At 54.4% G+C, this 18,127-nt stretch overlaps 6 protein-coding genes across 6 annotated transcripts; 4 read left to right on the top strand and 2 right to left on the bottom strand.

The window, feature by feature from the left end:
- Window positions 1–59: 59 nt before the first annotated feature.
- Window positions 60–2,548, top strand: BDQ94DRAFT_166253 (uncharacterized protein; the record flags this gene model as incomplete). The annotated part of the gene is made up of 3 exons (XM_026770500.1): window positions 60–671; window positions 722–2,413; window positions 2,477–2,548. The coding sequence occupies 3 exons, from the start codon at window positions 60–62 to the stop codon at window positions 2,546–2,548; spliced, it is 2,376 nt and encodes a 791-aa protein (XP_026631050.1).
- Window positions 2,432–4,524, bottom strand: erg8 (phosphomevalonate kinase). Its single transcript, XM_026776400.1, has 4 exons — window positions 4,437–4,524; window positions 4,125–4,349; window positions 3,939–4,062; window positions 2,432–3,887 (listed from the first exon to the last, which is right to left on the bottom strand). The coding sequence occupies exons 2-4, from the start codon at window positions 4,285–4,287 to the stop codon at window positions 2,783–2,785; spliced, it is 1,392 nt and encodes a 463-aa protein (XP_026631049.1). The 5' UTR covers window positions 4,288–4,349; window positions 4,437–4,524; the 3' UTR covers window positions 2,432–2,782.
- A 2,267-nt stretch (window positions 4,525–6,791) lies between these two features.
- On the top strand, window positions 6,792–12,452 carry BDQ94DRAFT_156776 (pentatricopeptide repeat protein; the record flags this gene model as incomplete). Its single annotated transcript, XM_026768663.1, has 8 exons — window positions 6,792–8,229; window positions 8,263–8,525; window positions 8,556–8,976; window positions 9,007–10,181; window positions 10,221–10,322; window positions 10,353–10,615; window positions 11,271–11,353; window positions 11,407–12,452. The coding sequence occupies 8 exons, from the start codon at window positions 6,792–6,794 to the stop codon at window positions 12,450–12,452; spliced, it is 4,791 nt and encodes a 1,596-aa protein (XP_026631048.1).
- Window positions 12,453–12,744: 292 nt separating this feature from the next.
- BDQ94DRAFT_166249 (uncharacterized protein) lies at window positions 12,745–13,310 on the top strand (the record flags this gene model as incomplete). Its single annotated transcript, XM_026770499.1, has 2 exons — window positions 12,745–12,893; window positions 12,956–13,310. 2 exons carry the CDS (start codon window positions 12,745–12,747, stop codon window positions 13,308–13,310), a joined length of 504 nt encoding a protein of 167 aa, XP_026631047.1.
- A 68-nt stretch (window positions 13,311–13,378) lies between these two features.
- On the bottom strand, window positions 13,379–16,432 carry BDQ94DRAFT_135524 (chloride channel protein). The gene is made up of 7 exons (XM_026764688.1): window positions 15,892–16,432; window positions 15,762–15,829; window positions 15,351–15,710; window positions 15,225–15,302; window positions 14,849–15,174; window positions 14,447–14,801; window positions 13,379–14,397 (listed from the first exon to the last, which is right to left on the bottom strand). Exons 1-7 carry the CDS (start codon window positions 16,361–16,363, stop codon window positions 13,465–13,467), a joined length of 2,592 nt encoding a protein of 863 aa, XP_026631046.1. The 5' UTR covers window positions 16,364–16,432; the 3' UTR covers window positions 13,379–13,464.
- A 201-nt stretch (window positions 16,433–16,633) lies between these two features.
- On the top strand, window positions 16,634–17,977 carry BDQ94DRAFT_135523 (histone-fold domain-containing protein). The gene is made up of 4 exons (XM_026764687.1): window positions 16,634–17,004; window positions 17,055–17,140; window positions 17,219–17,309; window positions 17,368–17,977. The coding sequence occupies exons 1-4, from the start codon at window positions 16,932–16,934 to the stop codon at window positions 17,676–17,678; spliced, it is 561 nt and encodes a 186-aa protein (XP_026631045.1). The 5' UTR covers window positions 16,634–16,931; the 3' UTR covers window positions 17,679–17,977.
- The last annotated feature ends 150 nt before the right edge of the window (window positions 17,978–18,127 follow it).

The raw sequence follows: 18,127 nt of genomic DNA, 5'->3' as shown, positions 1-18,127 counted from the left end.
CTTTGAACCGGTTACTCATACTATGTCTAGCTAATACATCCAGGCTGCATACGGCACCGATGGCCGATACCGAACCTCGCAAACGTCGCCGGCCCGCCAAATCGTGTGAGCAATGCCGCCAACGCAAGGTTCGCTGTGACCGTAATGTGCCCTGTGGACCTTGCACACGAGCTCGCTCCTCTCTGGGCTGCTCTTATCGCCGGGATAGTCGTTTTTCGACACCCGCTGATCACCAAGCGTCTCCCATTATCTCGCATGAGCCGCAGCGCAATGCACGGAGCTACCCGCTGCCATCTAGGATGCCAGAGGGCTCAACGGGATCCCTGGGCGAGACACTGCACATCGAACCTCGATGTGGTAGCAAAGAATGCGTCTCATCGCAGCTTGGATCAACGATCCGTGATCTCCAGCTCCGTCTACAGCGTCTGGAGGAACGACTAACCGACACGGACATAGTACGGCCACCGGCTCCGGAACCTGATATCCAACAGGCACTTCGAGAGCTGTGCGACAAGGTCCAGAGCCTAGAACAGCGGCTACTATTATGCACGGATTCACCTCAAGCACCGAAAGGAGAACTATCCATTGCTGCAACGCCTCCTCGACTGCACACCAGTTCGAGGAAGATGAAGCTGTTCGGTCCGACTCATTACATGCACACGATGGATAAGGTGCTAGCCCTGTCTCTGTTTAGACTTGGATGAAGACTAATTATCCGTAGCTCCAACTCGTAGGCTCACTGGAAACCAGGGGGCCCCAGCCATTATGCCCCGAGCTCAAGGCAGAGCTGACTGCTCAAACCAAAGAGCTCCGTCTTCTCCGTGGATCAGTCAAGGCAGCACAGAGTCCCCGGCTAAATGACCCTGTGCCAGACTTGCTCTCTACCATCCCAACCAGATCCGTATGCGATGAGCTGGTGCAATGCTACCTGCGGACGTTCGAAGGCGTCTATCGCATCGTGCACATACCATCCTTCAATAAGGAATATCAGCAGTTCTGGGACCAACCTCTAGCAGCTCCTACTCCATTCCTCATGAATCTGGCGTTGATCCTCGCTATAGGCACGACCTTCCACCCACAGCGAGGCAAAGCTGGCAAAGAATACGATACCCAACTCATCCAGACCTGGATCTACGCCGCCCAGTGGTGGCTCACAGGACCAACCGAAAAGGACACCTTCAATTTGGACGGACTCCAGATCTTCTGCCTACTCCTCCTCGCCCGCCAAATGGGATCCCCAGGCCCATCTCTATACCTCTCAGCCGGCTCCCTCCTGCAGACAGCCACAGCCATGGGCCTGCACCGAGACTCGGCCTACTTCCCATCTCTCCCACCATTCCAATCCGAAATGCGAGCTCGTCTCTGGGCCACCGTTCTCGAACTGACCCTTCAGTCCTCGCTCGACTCCGCCTCCCCTATCACGATCCCATACTTCGACACCAAGCCCCCATCCAACTTCAACGACACCGACATCAACCCAGACATCAAGCCACTCCCCAACCCTCACCCCAGCACCACCCACACAGACACATCCCTCCAACTCCTCCTCAACGCCTCGTTCTCCCTACGCGCCGAAACCATCCACCTCATCCACAGCCCCGACAGAATTCCTTACCAAAAGGCCCTCGACCTCGCCACCAAACTACGAACAACCTGCCACACCATCACCACCTTCTTCCAATCCAACACCACCACCACCACATCCCCATTCCACAAATCCCACCTCCTCACAACTCTAAACCGCTACATCCTCCACTTGCACCTCCCCTTCGCCCACGCCGCCTCAACCACCCCACAATACCACTATTCCCGCAAACTATGCCTCGAATCCGCCCTCACAATCGCCTCTTTCGCCCCATCCTCCTCTACTTCAATCCCAATACCCCTCGACGACTTCCCCCTCCTAACCCTCACAGCCCGCGGCCCCCTCCGCGGCCCCCTAAACCTCGACATAATCTGCACGCTGGCCCTAGAACTCATCACCCAGATAGAGGAGGCCCCAGCAGTCCCAAATACTACTACAGCACCTAATCCTCTAACCCTCCTATCATCCACAATACGAGCCCCCATCCTCCAAACGCTCGAGAATCTTGCCCTGCAGAGCGCACACGTCCTCAGGATGCATGGTAAGTCGCCGGCGCTGAAACGGTATATTATTTCTGAGGCGCTGGTGGCGCAGATTAGGGCTTTAGAGGATGGTGGTGGTTGTGGGGATGTGCAGGGTGTGGTGTATGAGGCTGTGAGGGGGTGTTTGCGGGAAGGGGTGGGGATGTTGAAAGGGATGGAGAGGGAGGGTAGAAATGGAGATGGAGATGTTGGTTCGTTGGGGATGGGGATGATGGTCACGCCGGATAGTGCTGGTGGTGCTGTTGGGGGGTCGGATGAGATGGGGTTGGGGATTGGGATTGGAATGGTGAGTATACCCTGAGTTTGAGTTGTTGTTTCTGAAATGAGGCTAATTGTTGGTTTTGTGTAGGATGATCTTGAGGGGTGGGATTTGGCGAGTTTTTTGTATGCGCCTGGGTTTGTGGATCTGGGAGGTTGGTAGGAATGGGTGGTAGGTAGATGGATAGAAAGGGACGATATGATGATAAAATGAAGGTCTAGAAAATCGCTAATGGTAATATGTGTGTGTGGATTAATGAGTGTATAGAAGGAATGATCGTCTCTATTATTAAGGCATGTGATAGTAATAACCTCGCTTATGCATAAGACATGCAGGGTCATGGTCATGCTACAGATGCATTTGTGGTAATATAGTATACCTCAGACCAGCAGAGGGCTAGAACCACCCTGCATACTGATCCAACGACTCATTCTGCACACCGGCAGAACCATGGCGTACCCCGAGAAGGCGAACATTACCGATCTTACCCCCAAAGTCATCTTCCAACTTGCTCTCCCATGTCTCAAAGAGCTCGTTCAATCGCTGGATGACCTCCGCCTTGTCCTCGATGAGCACGGCCAGGGCGTCGTACCCACCGGCGCCGGGGACGACTCCGCCGACAACACCCTCGATGCTGGTAATGGCATCGAGCAGTTCGGTTTGCACCTTGGGCTCGATGGGGACCCCGGCTTTCTGGGTCATGGTGCGGATGAGGTCCCGAGAGCGTTCGATAAGGCGACGAGTATCGTCGAAGCTGTTCGGGGCTTCCGCATCTGGGCTCTGGGCTAGCTGCTTGAGCTCCAAGCACAGTCGCTCATTGTTGGACTGGAGTGCCTGCCATAGCATCAGGGACTCTTCTGGGTTCTGCTTGCGCCATTCCAAGACCTTCCGGACCATAGATGGGGTCTGAGAGCCGCACTCGACGTCACACAGAACCATCTGCATTCCCCGAGGGAGCTTCATGCCGAAATCCAAGCATTCCGTATCCCATGTATGGTTGGGGTCGGCGTCTTCGACGATTGAAAACAGGCGTTCCTCGAAACCTGGTGAGCCTGCATCCCCGACTGACTCCAGAATGGACGGCGAGAACCGCCGGTACAGACAGGAACCGTATATCGCTGCCGCCACGTCAAAGCCAGATCCGACTTTGCCTTGTGCTGCACAGTGAGCGGCCTGCGCCAGATTATGCAGCTTCTCGCGAGCAGCACCGAGGTCCTCGGGCTGCAGGGTGCGGTGAATGACCAGAGCGGATACGAAAGCGGTGACTAGGGCTGCAGACGAGCCCAGTCCGGTCTTGTGTGCTTCATGAAGGGGAACGCCAAAGTTCACGAACCGTCCCGGAGACTGAAGGCTCGAGATCTTGGAGAAGGCGGTTTCCGAGTAGTAGTCGTTATCGGCAAGAATCGTGATGGAAAGGGAACCGAAGTCTTTCGAGGCAGCCACGTAGCTGATGTACGTCAAGGCGTAATTGAGAGAGGTTTCGACAAACGGGTTTGCTCGTCTGCTGCAAATTTAGCTCTGGTTGCCACAAATCCGAGTCTATGCACCTCACCCGTCGCCCTTCTGTACGACTTTAACCCCGCCTCCGTTATCGCAACGCTGGATGCCATACTCCCACACCGCGTCGACAAACTGCGGGGACCGAACGACGATGACGTCCTCACTAGCTTGTTCATCTGCAGCCTCATCTTCAGTTACTTCCACACCAGCCTTGTTTCGGGTTCGAATCCAAACATACCACTGCGGTGAGACCTTCTCAGTTGCTGAACAACGACATGGATACGAGCGTCGAGGGCAAACACTGTGCCGGTGTAATCGCGGTCCAGGACTAGGTAGCCGCCGGCAAGAAGGACCTTCCCAGGGGCGGACACCGCCGTTACCGTGGGGGCTTTGTAGGACATGAGGGGGTATGAGGGTATCGCGAGGGGGTGGACGATCTATTTCGTGTGGCACGGGCGAGGAACTAAAGGGGCGAGACGGTCAGTATATAACCACAACCAAACTGCAAGCGATCGACTTGGGTTGTGATCCTCACAGATGATGTACGCACCGTCAGACAAGTAAGCGTGACCGGTGAACAATCCAATGGGTTGGCAAAAGCAAAGGGCTGCAAAAGCAAATCGGGCTTGGAATAGTTTGCGAACTCCGTCAATATGGAGGAGCCCCGCTTAGAGGGGAAAGTCTACAAGTCTTGCGGGGGAGACAACCTGCAAGGAGAAAGAGGATAAGAAGGAGGCCCAGAGCGGATGCATGATGACTGACTGACCTGCGTCTGGTAGCCAAAGATCGGAGATATGTGTAGAGCTGCAGCGGCATCCAGCATCTGTCAGTTGTTTGCACTGTTGACTTAACTGAACTGTTTGACATGTTGATGTGCCACTATCCACTCAGTTCCAGGCAAACAGGCAAACTGTGGCTGGAGCTCTCTATGTGTGGCTTGACGGGTGGCTGCCATCCAATTCTGGTCCCGTGATCTGCATCTGATTACTGTTGATAGTTTACCCGCCAACTTTACTCCGTAGATTAACCTCCCGTTAGTATGGAGTAGTAGTATTCGTGACCAATTTCCTCCCCTCGTGTCGCCGGACGCTCCGTCCTCCGTACTTTGTATCAAAGCTGTCGTCATGGAAGATAGCCCTATCCGCTAGAGCAGCAATCGCATCTACGTCAGCGGAAGAGTGACATCCGGTGGTGGCAGTGTAGAGTTAATGCATGGGTGTACTCCGAAGATAACAAGCTAGCTTAACTGCTCCGTACTGTCATCTGATGCCAGGGAGATTTTGGTAGGCAGCAGCTCCAAGGGATGCTGTTATTCCATCACATCGTGCGTTGTTAAATGATGCCGCAGGCTCATCACGGAGCAAAAGCCATGCTTGGAGCAGGGACCGAAGTAAGGCCAGTGGTAACAGCTCATAATCTGCTCAAGTCACGCTCCTCCCTCTAGTTATTGTCCTCACAAACACCCGAATTAAGGTACCCCCTAAATTGACTTCCGTCAACGGACTGCGTACCAGGGGTCCGGGACCTCAGACCAGGTCAACAGTTCGTATCTGATCGAGGGGACCAATAAGCGATTGCTTGAGTTGAGGCCACAGTGTCTTCCGTACGGAGATTAGCCTGGGAGCACGCCGTAAATACGTCTTGCGATCTGAGACCGCAGGGGCAAAGGGTCATCATCCCTTTGGGGAGAGCCAAACCCAAGACGGAGAGTCGGCCATCCGGGTGTCCGGCGGGCTGTCGGGGTCTGGCAGTCAAACTCCGGGCCCGAAGAAAAAGAGCCGGAACGGAGGGTGAGTCACTGAGAGGAGCGGGCCGGCCAGACTGGTCCGAACAGTGACAGACAGTGGCAGAAACCTCTCTAAATGGCAGAGAATGGCAGATGCCAGGAGAGGATCCAGAAAATGGCGCTCCTGTTCTTCCCTATGGCCCCAGTGTGTCGTGTGCCCCGATTGGGTCTGGCTTACGATCCGGGGCTTGCCGTGAGACCACCTGATCAGCTCCTTTTGGGAATTCCCGCCAATCCTGCGCCTCAGGCAACAACGACGCTTCTCGAAGGCTGACGTTGCTTCTGTTTCTGCCTCTTGTTTTCTTGTTTCGTGCCTGTGGATGCCGGAGAGAATTTTTCGTAGGATTTTTTTACTTTTTCTTACTCATTTTCTTGTTCGTCCATGGCTCATGGTCGTACTCCTTTTTTTACTTTGTAACTACTTAAAGCACTGCTCCTTAATTTTCCGTAGGGGCGTTTTTCTTGCTCGTTTACCCCTCTTATCGGATTAACGGACAAATCTACAAATTTATAGCCCAGAGTCCCTTTCTCTCGGTAATTCTCAGTGTCTCCCCCACACATACCAATTCCCATCACTAATACTTTACATATTCAAGACGACAATACAATTGCCTTTCCCCTTTCAGCTGGTTGTGAGGGTTCCTCATTCCGCGCCCCAGTGAAAAACTCAATTCTCCGTCTTCCCATTGGTCCGCAAAAGTACCTAGTCTCAAAACAGGAAAAGTCGGGATAGGATCGGCGCTAACCCTCTTTAGGCACGCCCGGCGATACAGATCAGCTTTCCGGCGGCTTTGAAATACCCAGCATTTCCCTCCACACGCTCAGCAGCTGCTGAATTCTCATCCTCTTGTCACTGAAAGGCTTTTTTGCCAATATTCATCTTGCTCCCTTCTATCCCCCTCCCTCCTTTATCCCGCGCGTTCCTTTGGCGACCTGACGTCGTCAAATGAACCTGCATCTTCATTATTATTTTGATTGCAAGGTACGCTTTCCCGTGGCGTCTTCCGGACAAAAGGCACCCCAAAATCCGAACTATCAGAAAATACCACGTATACCAGCAGTCACTGACAATTTTATTAGCATTGCCTCTTCCCTCTGAAGAGGTCACCCGCTAGATAAATGGTCTTCAAGCCGTTTACCCACCTCGCGCGTCAGAGTTTCACCAAAGCCTTTACTCATGGCTATGCTCAATCCGTAGTCGCGGCCTCGCAGTCGTCATACGCGTCAACCACCACATTTAACCAGATTGCCAGTCAACCTGCCGCTAAGCTATCTCGGACGACGCAGCTACAAAATGTTTTCCAGCCATCTAGCTCGTCTGGTGCGGGCGCCAAGGCCAGCCAGGGCACTTCGGGCTCCGGCGATTTGGGCTTGGCTGCCTACTATGCTGCCTGGCAGCATGCCCAGCAGACAGGCGATGACAGTGACTGGAAGCAGATGCAACTGAAAAGGAAGGTTGGCTGGAAGCCGTCCTTGAACGAAGATGGCGTCAAATCGAAGGAGTCCGACCACCTGCCCTCGGCCGACAACAACTTTCATAATTCGCCTCATATCACCAAGGCATCCGCCAACGCAGATGTCAGTGCCAAGGTTGAAGAGGCTGTAGCCCGGGAGATTCAGATACAGGAGGAGCAGGCTCAGGTCGACGAGGCTTCCGAAGCCAAGGAGAACACGGATACGGAAGCTTTCCCTGATTTGCCCCCGGATGTCGCCGCTGTCGCCGATGCCTCCACCGAGCAATCCCGCCTTGCTTCGGAGCACATCACCGATCTGGCTTCGAACAATAAATACGCTGAGATCCCCGGAGCATTTGCAACAATTTTGCGGGATGGTCTTACGCCTACGGTCGGTGCCTACAATGCTCTGCTCGAATCGGCCATTCAACTCCATGGCGATACTGCTCAGGCCATCCAGAAAGCCCTGGATGTCTACTCGGACATGCTTCGTCGCAGGGTAGTTCCCGACGAGCAGACCTACCAAACTTTGGTGCAGCTGTTCGTGGTCCGTGCCAACGATGCCATCAAATCCAAGAGCCTGCTGGAGCAGGAGCGTGCTCGCTACGGTGGTATGGAAGAGCCGGGCAAGTTCATGTTGCACTCCAGTGAGCTGGAGCGCGCCATTCTTGCCGAGGATCACTCGCTGGGAATTGCCATGAAGCTGTTCAACACCGCCGCCACGCGTCATGCCGATCTCGTCTTCCCTCTCGACACCTACCGCCATCTGATCAGCGCCTGTGCAAAGGAGGGCCAAGTCGAAGACATGGTCCGAGTGTATGGACATATGGAGTCCCACAAGGTGACCCCGCACGCTTCGATTTTCCCATCCATGATTGACGCCTTTGCCTCTACGGGAGATCTGCAGAGTGCTGTGGAATGTTACAACGAATACAAGGGATTGGCGGTTTCGGATGATAACGGAACCTTCTGCATTGTGCAACGGTTGGATGGGCAGGTTTACGCTGCTCTGGTCCGGGCGTACCTGGTCTGCGGGAAGGAACAGCAAGCTTTGCGATTCCTGGAGCGGATTCAGGCCTCCTTTGAGGAGGTGACGGAGAACCGTGAGGCGCGCCAGCAGGCCTTGGAATCGGCAGTGGTGCAAGATGGGCTGGTGCAGCATGCGCTCACGTCGGGCGAGCACGGGCGGGCGTTGGATCAGGCCAAGACCCGGTTGCGCGATGGAGCCCTCGATCATGCCATGTCCCAGATCTGCATTGCCGCGGCGGATGCGGGTAATCTGCAGACAGCTTCCGAAGCATACGATGCTCTCCCCACCGACATGACCATTCGTCAGAGGCCCGCCATCTCGATGCTCGCCTTGCATGTGCGTCAGGGCAATGTGTCAGCTGCCCGGGCTGTGTGGCTCACCCTGAACACCACCGGTCAGGCAACGCCGGACATGGTCCAGCCGACCGCCATGTATGCAGTGGCCTTGTTGAAGAGTGGTCAGATCGAGGAAGCTTTGGTCCAAGCTCGCAATATGTTTTCTCGTGTCCGCAACGCTTCTGCTGTCGCCGACAACTCTAGCCTGAACCCCATCCGCGAACAGATCAACGAAAGCCTTCACCTCATCGGTCGCGTTCTTGTGCAGACAGCGGCTGTCCTCTCTCCTCAAGCTGCCATGTCGCTCCTGTGGTCGATGGTCGAGAACGGAGGCCTGATCTCCCCCGTCGCTGAACATGTTGTCGCCAGCCTTGGTCCTATCGGTATCTCTCAACTGAACGCCCGCGATCTCATGCTTGCCCTCCAGGTCCAGGCTGGCATGCTGGTCAACCACAGCGCCGTGTTCGATGTGGCTCACCCCATTCGTTTCTCTCACATGCTCGACATTGCTCTAGCTACTGGGTTGCCCATGGACGCCGTCACTACTCGTGTCGTCGACCAGGCTGTCGGCAAGCTGTTCAACAGCCGGCCCGACATGGTCAAGAGATGGCACGACCACCTGGCTTTGACGTCCAGCCCGTCCTCCTTCATGAGTGGCCGCCACTCTCCCAGCTCGGATGTGTCGACGATGACCCCCATGTCCTCCACCGATGACTCGTTTGACCCTTACGCCTACGCCACCGACTTCCGCGGGTCGTCGATGATTTCCGACGAGCTAGAGAGCACCAGTGGCAAGCTGGAGGCTCATCTGAACGACGCTCTTTCTCGGGTTCGCAACATGCGCCGCAACGGTCGTCACCCTCGCTACATCACGTACGCCAAAATGATTACGGCTGCTACTAAGTGCAACCGGGTCGATCTGGCCTACGAGATCCTGAGCATGGCTAGACGCGACGTGCCTCTTCTTCCTCAGTACAGCGCCGTCAAGTACGGCTGGGTTTCGATCCTGGATGCTATGGTGGCGTCCTGTCTGACTCTGGGCGATCGCAGCCAAGCCTCCAAGTTCCACCAGGAGCTTCTCGAACTTGGCTCGGCTCCTTCTGCCAACACCTTCGGTCTGTACATTACCACCCTCAAGGAATCCACCAAGACGTTCGACGAAGCCACCGAGGCCTTGAAGATCTTCCACCGCGCCGTGGCTGAGGGAGTGGAGCCTACCTCGTTCCTGTACAACGCGCTCATCGGTAAGCTGGGCAAGGCCCGTCGGATTGATGACTGCTTGCTGTATTTTGCCGAGATGCGCGCCAATGGGGTCCGTCCGACGAGTGTCACCTACGGAACGATCGTCAATGCCCTCTGCCGGGTCAGCGACGAGCGTTTTGCCGAGGAGATGTTCGAGGAGATGGAGTCCATGCCCAACTACAAGCCCCGTCCCGCCCCGTACAACTCGATGATCCAATACTTCCTCAACACCAAGCGGGACCGCAGCAAGGTTCTGGCCTACTACGAGCGCATGCTGACCCGGAACATCCAACCTACGATGCACACCTACAAGCTGCTCATCGACGCTCACGCCTCCCTGGAGCCCGTGGACATGCCGGCGGCTGAGAAGGTCCTCGAGACCATCAAGGCTGCTGGCCAGCGTCCCGATGCCGTCCACTACGCGTCCCTGATCCACGCCAAGGGATGTGTGATGCACGACATGGAAGCTGCTCACGCTGTGTTCAAGTCTGTTGCGGAGGAGCGCAAGGTGCGGATGCAACCCTGTCTGTACCAAGCCCTTCTGGAGGCCATGGTGGCCAACCACCAGGTCGCGCAGACTGAGGAGATCGTCCGGGACATGGCCCGCCGTGGAGTGGAGATGACGGCCTACATTGCCAACACTCTCATCCACGGATGGGCCACGGAGGGCAGCGTGGCCCAGGCTAAGACGGTGTATGACAGCATTGGCATCGAGAAGCGGGAGCCTAGCACCTATGAAGCGATGACCCGGGCCTTCCTGGCCAACAACGACCGGGAGGGAGCCTCGCGCACCGTGCAGGAGATGCTCTCGCGCGGATATCCCGCGGCCGTGGCTAGCAAGATCGCCGATCTGGTGGGCACGGGAGCTGCTGTCGCTGCTCTGTAGAGTGTTCCATGGCGGAGTTTCTTTTCCATCCAACAAAAGTTGCCATCCTTTTTGATTTTCGCGGATTTCCAAAACCTTATTGACTGAATCACTATCCGGTTATAATTCACCAGGACTGGATCCCTGCTTTTTCGGCTTTCCAGCCCGATGGTCTCGGCAGAGGCATTTGGGAGGGCAACTCATGCTGGCTGGTTGATATTGTTGTTTTGTTTGGCTTGGATTTGAATGCATTTAGCGAACTGGCACAGGCGTTGTGGCAGCATTTGGGACTGGCTTGTATATACCATGATTTGATGTGTTTTGATAGATCCTCTCACCTCTTTTAGTGTCTATATGAATGGACTATAAAATACTTCCACATTGGTATCCAGATCGATCTAATCGTCGTAGATGTAGATGTAGATCTCTTAGATGGTGACGTTGAGGTGCCGAGCCGGCCGATGGTGTTTTGGCCGCGAATGACTGCATGACCCCGCCGCCCTCCGCATCGGCTTCTTCCCTCGCTTTTGGTCAGCCCACCTTGTGCTTCTCTGACACTGACTCCAGCAATTGAGCATCGCACGACCAGTCGATGCATCCTTACCGTCTGCGTCTTCCCTTTCATCAACCCCTCCGTCAGCTACAATCAGTCGCCTGCTGTCGTTACTACAGCTCCGGACGTACCTCTACGATGAATCCCGGATCACTGCCCGATGGGCCCAGCCACGACGCAAAACATCCCAAGAAGCTGATCTGTACGTCGTCGCAAGACATCTCAAGGAGGACCTATCACTCACCACATATCTAGTCGCTCCAGGAGACATCCAGACTACGCCCGAGCCAAAAATCACCCCCACCGAGACGCCCGATCCCTCTGCTACAGCCACCGGAGTCACAACAGCACCAGCACCCATCTCTCGTCTCGCCGCAGAAGCCCTTCGCTCGAACGCATCGACCCCCGACTCAGTGACTGAAAATGAGATCGTTTCCCACCCTGCCCGCGCTCACCAGTTCGTGAGCAACCCACCCCTCACTATCTCCCAGATGCACCCGACCAACCCTCTCCACCAATTCCACAACTGGTTCCGCGATCCCCGTCTCCTTCCGTCGTCCGCACCTGAAACCTGCACCCTCGCTACAGCCAGCATGCCCTCCGGTCGGGTGAGCGCCCGTGTCGTATACCTCAAGGAGCTGGATGAGCGAGGCTGGGTAGTTTACAGTAACTGGGGCAGTCGAGAAGGCAAAGGCGGACAAGTATTTGGCAATCACGCAGACGGCGAGGACACGCTCAGCGCCATGCCCGAACCAGGCCAGGACGAGTCTCTTCAAGCAGGACTACAAGAGGGCAACAAATGGGCGGCATTGACATTCTGCTGGTCGAATCTGGAACGTCAGGTGCGCATCGAGGGTCTCGTCGAGCCGCTCAGTCGCGATGAGAGTGAAATGTACTGGCGTACTCGGGAACGAGGGAGCCAGATCGGAGCTTGGGCGAGCTGGCAGAGCAAGGTGCTGTGGTCTATGGAGCCGGAGCTGCTTCTGGATCGTCGGCGCAAGAGCTTGGATCCGACTTTGTGTCCGCAGATGCAGGTCCCCGGGGATGTGGACGCGACGGACATCGATGATGGGCGGGCGCTGTTGGAGAAGCGGGTCAAGGAGATGGAGGAACGGTTTGCGGGGGTCGAGCAGATCCCTCTGCCTCCGTTTTGGGGAGGAGTGCGCTTGGTCCCTGAGTCGGTGGAGTTCTGGCAGGGTCGGCGCAGTCGGTTGCATGACCGATTCCGGTATGTGAGGGTGCATAAGGAGGACGGGGAGGAAGGGGGGTATATATGGCGGATTCAGAGGCTGTCGCCATGAGCGACACAATCTAATAATTACTATTATAAAGGCTATACATGAATATTATTGTTACGAGCTTAGCCATTAGCAGTTGACATCGACTTCGCTATACTCCGGACACTGTATACAATAGCTATCGCCCCCATCTGGCAGCAGCCAAGACCTACCTTATCGATAGGAGAGCAACCTCACCTCCCCAATTTCCCCAGATATTATCACACCTAAGTCCTCCATACTCCTCTACCCTATACTACATACGTTACACAGTTCAATCACACCTTCCAACACACTACATACCAATATAATCAACATGTCCGAACCCCCATCCCCATCCCAAGAGCCCCAATCACACCCAACCCCAGAACAACAACAACAACAAAAGCCACACCAAACCAAATGGCTCCTCCTCGCCCTCTCCAGCGGCGCCTTCGCAGCCCTCAATGGCCTCTTCGCAAAGCTGTAAACGATCCTCCTCCTCCCCCTTAATTCCTCCCCATGAACATTGCTAATAAAAGACCCAGAACAACCGACACTGCCACCACCACCTTCGCTGCACACCTCATCCACCTCTTCACCTCCGCCAACAACATCTCCGACGCAGACCTTATATCCTCCCACCCCATCCTCATGCTCCTAATTCGCGGCCTCTGTTTCGGTCTCAACATCCTCAGCAACATCATCATGTGGGCGTTGTTCACGCGCGCCCTGACGGCGGGGTCCTCCACCACGAAGGTGTCGATTACCAATACCGCGGCTAATTTTCTGGTTACGGCTATGCTAGGCATGGGGGTTTTTGGGGAGAGGGTCGGCGGGTGGTGGTGGGCTGGGGCCGCGATGATGGGAGTAGGTTGTGTTATTGTTGGGAGGAGGGATTAGTTATTTTCTATGTGATAGGGAGGGGGTTGGTAGGGAGGAGGTAGTATGTACAATGATTTATGCGTGTGGTGTGGTATCAATGCTATCTATCTACTGCTAATCTATTCTTTGTGTTATGTGTATCATGATGGATGGAAGGGGTAGGCGGGGGAGGTTAGCGCTCTTCTAATTCCAGCATTGCGTCTTCCTCGTCTGCTTCGTTGGCTGTGGTCTCTGCATCTCTGTGCTGCTCTGGAGCTGTGGTGTCTCGTCGTCTGGATTGTTGTTGTTGTCGTTGTTGTTGTTGTTGCTGCTGCGGTGGTGGTGGCCTCTGCCACGGCAGTATAGACCCGATGCGCTGGAGGAGGTTCCACAGCCGCTCTTCTAACGTGTCACCACCACTCCGTCCGCCCCCTCCCCCCAGAGCTAGTTGGGGCGGACTAGTCGCCGCGAGTGCCTGTTCCTCGGCTTCAACCTTGAACTGGTACTTTAGGCAGTCCTTGACAGTGACCAGGCCCATCAGACGACCGCGATGCTCGACCAGGATGACGCGCGGTCCCATCTTCTTGAAGATCTCCATTACCGTCTCCAGGGCGAGACGAGGATGTACTGTCAGCGGCGTGTGGTCCGCGTACCGGCTAAAGTCGACGTAGTCGGCCCCCGTGTTCGTCTGGATGTCGTCGAAGGTCTCCGGCACGTGGAGATGTGATGCTGTCGATGCCCTGCGTGTTACTGATGCCTCGGCTGCTTCTTTAGTGAATAGGCATTTGGCTGTCGGCGATAGCGGTCCCTCGGCTTTGGCGCGGTTGATTGCATATCGCAGCTCCGTGCGGCCGATGTATCCGACGAGTGTCTTCCGGGTCCGGTCGTCAACGATCGGGAAGCCTTGGTATTTGTTGTCGCTTAGTAGGTGCTCGGCTTCGCGGACGGGAAAGTCGGATGCGGGCAGTGAGACTGGGTCCGATGTCATGGCTTGCGAGACCGGCACGTTGAAGACGTGGTCTTCTTTATTGTCGAGGAATGGGAATCCGTTGGACCAGATCATGCGGTCGGCGATGCCACCCTTGCCGAAGCAGTCGCTGACGGCTTTGGTGACGCCGACGACGATCTAGTTATGAGTTAGTGTTATTACGGGGATAGTTTTGCAATAAACGCACCATTGTTGGAAGAATGTAGTTCAGAGCACCCGTCAACTCGAACATGATGACCGTCACAGAGATCGTCAAATGCATGATACCACTCAGAGCCGCGCCCGCCCCCAGGAAAGCATATGTTCCTGGTGTAATGCATGGAATGTCCGGCTCGCAGGACGCAAAGAATTGAGACTTCGGATACGCTTCGTGCAACGCCTGCACGAGATTACCGACGAACCGGCCAAAGGAGGCCCCGATTGCCATTGACGGCACGAAGATACCAGCTGGGACCTTGCAGCCATATGAGATGATGACCAAGAAGATGCGAAGAATGGTAGCTACGGCCAGCGACATCACCATAGACCAGCGGTTCTTAGCCCTGTAATAGGTGAGTACGTGTTGCGCCAACCGAATGATGCCACTTACTCGCACAGGCCGTTATAGTCGTGCCCTCCCTCGCATTCCCGGAATAGGATCTCCATCATCTCCGTCATGTTGATCTTCAGGAACATATTCGGGTAGCATAGAATGGCCGTGATTCCGGCTAGGACAACTGATTCCATGATGGCATGCTGCGACAGGTACTTCTTCCTGAACGCTTGCACCCGAAGGTTCCACTTGATCACCAAGGCACCGTACAAGCCACCAAAGACACCGATTAAGACGAAGAATATCAGTTCGAAGAAGTGCCAGGTACGGTCATATTGCACCTGGAACATGACTAGTTGCCCTGTCCGGAATGGATTCATAACCTGCATTGTGTCAGCGACAGCCAGTCAAGGCATTCATTTGGTAGACATACCGCTAGCACACCAGTCGCAACCAAGGCACAAAAGTAACTGCGCCATAAAGTCTTGAGGGGGAAGTACGATGCCACTTCCTGCCAGCTAATCAGTGAGAGCTTTCATATCGGCCCTGCTGTCCATACCTCGAGAGAAAAGAGCACCCCACCAATGGGACTGCCAAATGCAACTGCCACTCCGGCCGCTGCTGTTGCCGTCAAGACCTCCCTCGTCTTGGATGCGTTCTGCTTGTATTTGCTGAAGAACCGCGATATCACGTTCCCCGTACACACAGCGAAGTGCACACTCGGACCCTCTTTCCCCACGGACAGACCAGATGCAATGGCCAGCGGTAGTGCGATCGACTTGATCAGCAATGTCCATGCGCCCAAGAATCCCTTCATCACAAACCCCGCAATTATACACTTTATCTCGGAAATGCCGGAACCTGCGGCATACGGCGCGAACGATTTGACGAGGCTTGCGGCGACGAACGCAAATAGTACCTATCGAGGTCAGCTCCATTCATTCGGAACGAGCAGAGTGGACAGCCATACAGCGTAAAAGATGTAGATGAAGTAGTTCACGATCCAGTAAGAGGTCCAAGGCCTCCACTCCGGACACCCTGAAAACAAAGAACCATCAGCTCAGACAGCGAGGGGCGATCGCACCACCAGTCCGACATACCTCCTTCAGCACCCCAACAACAAAACTGTTCATTGAGATAAAACGCAGTCGTACAATGCCCCAGCTTGACGTCAGACAGCCACTCTGTAATGATGTTCAGAATCGCTGAGATCAACCCAATGGCCGCCCCCACAATTGTAATAACCAGCCACGCCTGACCAGCATCGTAGGATTCGCGCACTTTGCGTCTCCAACCAAAGGTCCCTTCCTGGTCCCAAAACCCAGATCCATCTCGTCGCTTGGCTCTCCGACGTGCCTGTTCATGAACCGCATCTTGCACCCAGTCAATGGTTGTGAAATCTTCGTAGCGCTTAATTTCGCTGATCTCCTCGGTGATCGCGGAGGGCTGGCCATTTTCCGGGGTCGGGCGCTCGTGGATCGGTGAGACGACAGATAAGCCTGATAACCTCCTCCAATTCCGACGCTCAGACGAGAGGGGAGGCGGACGAGCCGAAGAGGGTGAGACAGGCATCGCAACTCATTCCATAGACTGACAGCGCAAAATGGGCATAGCTGAAGCTAGTAAGAGGGGAAATCTGGGGGTAATTCTGTTGGATCGGAGATGACGACGATAGGATGCGCGGCCGCCCACGTGAGGGATCCGGACTGTTTTCCGCTCTCGGGCTTCTCTCAAAACGAGGCTGAATAGACAAAGACAAAATGCTAGGATGCCGGACAATAGAGTGTAATTTGTAGATACAGATCAGAGATCTGCATCGAGTGCTGGCTGACAGGTCCCCTACTAAGCGTGAAATAACTAGTTGGTAGTTGCAGCGTTTGCTGGAATCGATCCTCTTCCGAACCATACATTATTCATTTACTTTCCTCTTCCGCCACGCGCGTGAGTGGATTTCGACGCCGCACGCGCCGGAATTCCCTTCTTTGCAACTTCACTTACTGGGTTTGTCTTTGTATCAACACAGTCGCAGGAGTGAAAGTATTGTCTCACCTACACTCAATACTTCGTGTTATTCTCCTCAGGTGCAATCCGATATCGTCCAGAGCATTACTTGCACGACTATCTCCGACGCGACGTCGCGATGCCGCCCAAGGACAAAGCTGCGGCGGAAGCATCGTCTTCCCAAGAGATCACAGGCCAGAGCGCACTTCCAAGTATGTGGGAAGCTTTCTGGCTATAAGTGCAAGGCTAACATGAGCTGAAGTCTCGCGGATCAAGAAGATTATTCAATTAGATGACGATATCGTACAATGTTCGAGCAACGCTACGTTTGTGATCGCCATGGCCACGGTTCGTGACTACGATACTTCCTCCCCTCTTCAGTCAATATCGAGGCAACCAGCACTCACATCTTTTTCACGAAATTAGGAGCTATTCATTCAATACCTTACCGAACAAGGACACAACGTTGTTAAATCCGAACGAAAGCCGCGCAAGCTTATCCAATACAAAGACCTGGGTTAGTGACCACTGGGCACAGGGATGATAATATGAATTACTGACGGATGGATATCCAGCTACGGCCGTATCACGCATCGACAACCTCGAATTTCTTTCCGACGTGATCCCCAAAACCACAACCTATAAGCAGTTCAAGGAGAAACGGGCGAAGGAGAAGGAACCCGGACCCGAGAAGGGACAGCGCACATTAAACGGCAATTTACCTGCAGCTGTCGAAGATAAAGAGGAAGTTGAGGAACAACAGAGTCTACAGCCAGTAGATGACAAACCTTCGAGGGGCTCTCGACCGCCAACGGTGACAATGATGGTGGATCGAACGGTTGATACATCTGCTGGAGATCAGGATGTCGAGATGACGGACCAGTGACGGATTCAGACGATTATGAGTTCTGGGAATTTATACATATTTTATCTTTGCATGGTGGAGTTATTTGGAAATATCATTTTGCTTTGGTTTCAACCTGTGGGTAGTCCATTGAAATATGTTGTTGGTCAATCGCATTGGGATATTCGGATATTGGGGCAGCGGAATGGAACGGACGACGGGATGAGCGGGCGGGAGTGAACGACGAATGGCGTAATGAGGGTATGAGTTGGTAAGAAAACACAAATAAGAAGTGTCAATGAACATGAAAGATATATGAATTGCGGAAATAAGAGTAGATGGTGAAGAAAGTAAATGTGTATATTAAACAATCAAGAATGATTACTTTGTAATAGGCTGTGATGATTGACTGTCAGGTGAGAGCCTGACTAAGACGGGACGACGGGCCAATGAAACGCCCCGTGATTCCGATCGCTTGTCGTAGCGAAAGC

The sequence above is a fragment of the Aspergillus welwitschiae genome (assembly GCF_003344945.1).
Source record: "Aspergillus welwitschiae strain CBS 139.54b unplaced genomic scaffold BDQ94scaffold_3, whole genome shotgun sequence".
Taxonomy (NCBI): Eukaryota; Fungi; Ascomycota; class Eurotiomycetes; order Eurotiales; family Aspergillaceae; genus Aspergillus; species Aspergillus welwitschiae.
This window is presented reverse-complemented; position numbering and strand designations above follow the sequence as displayed.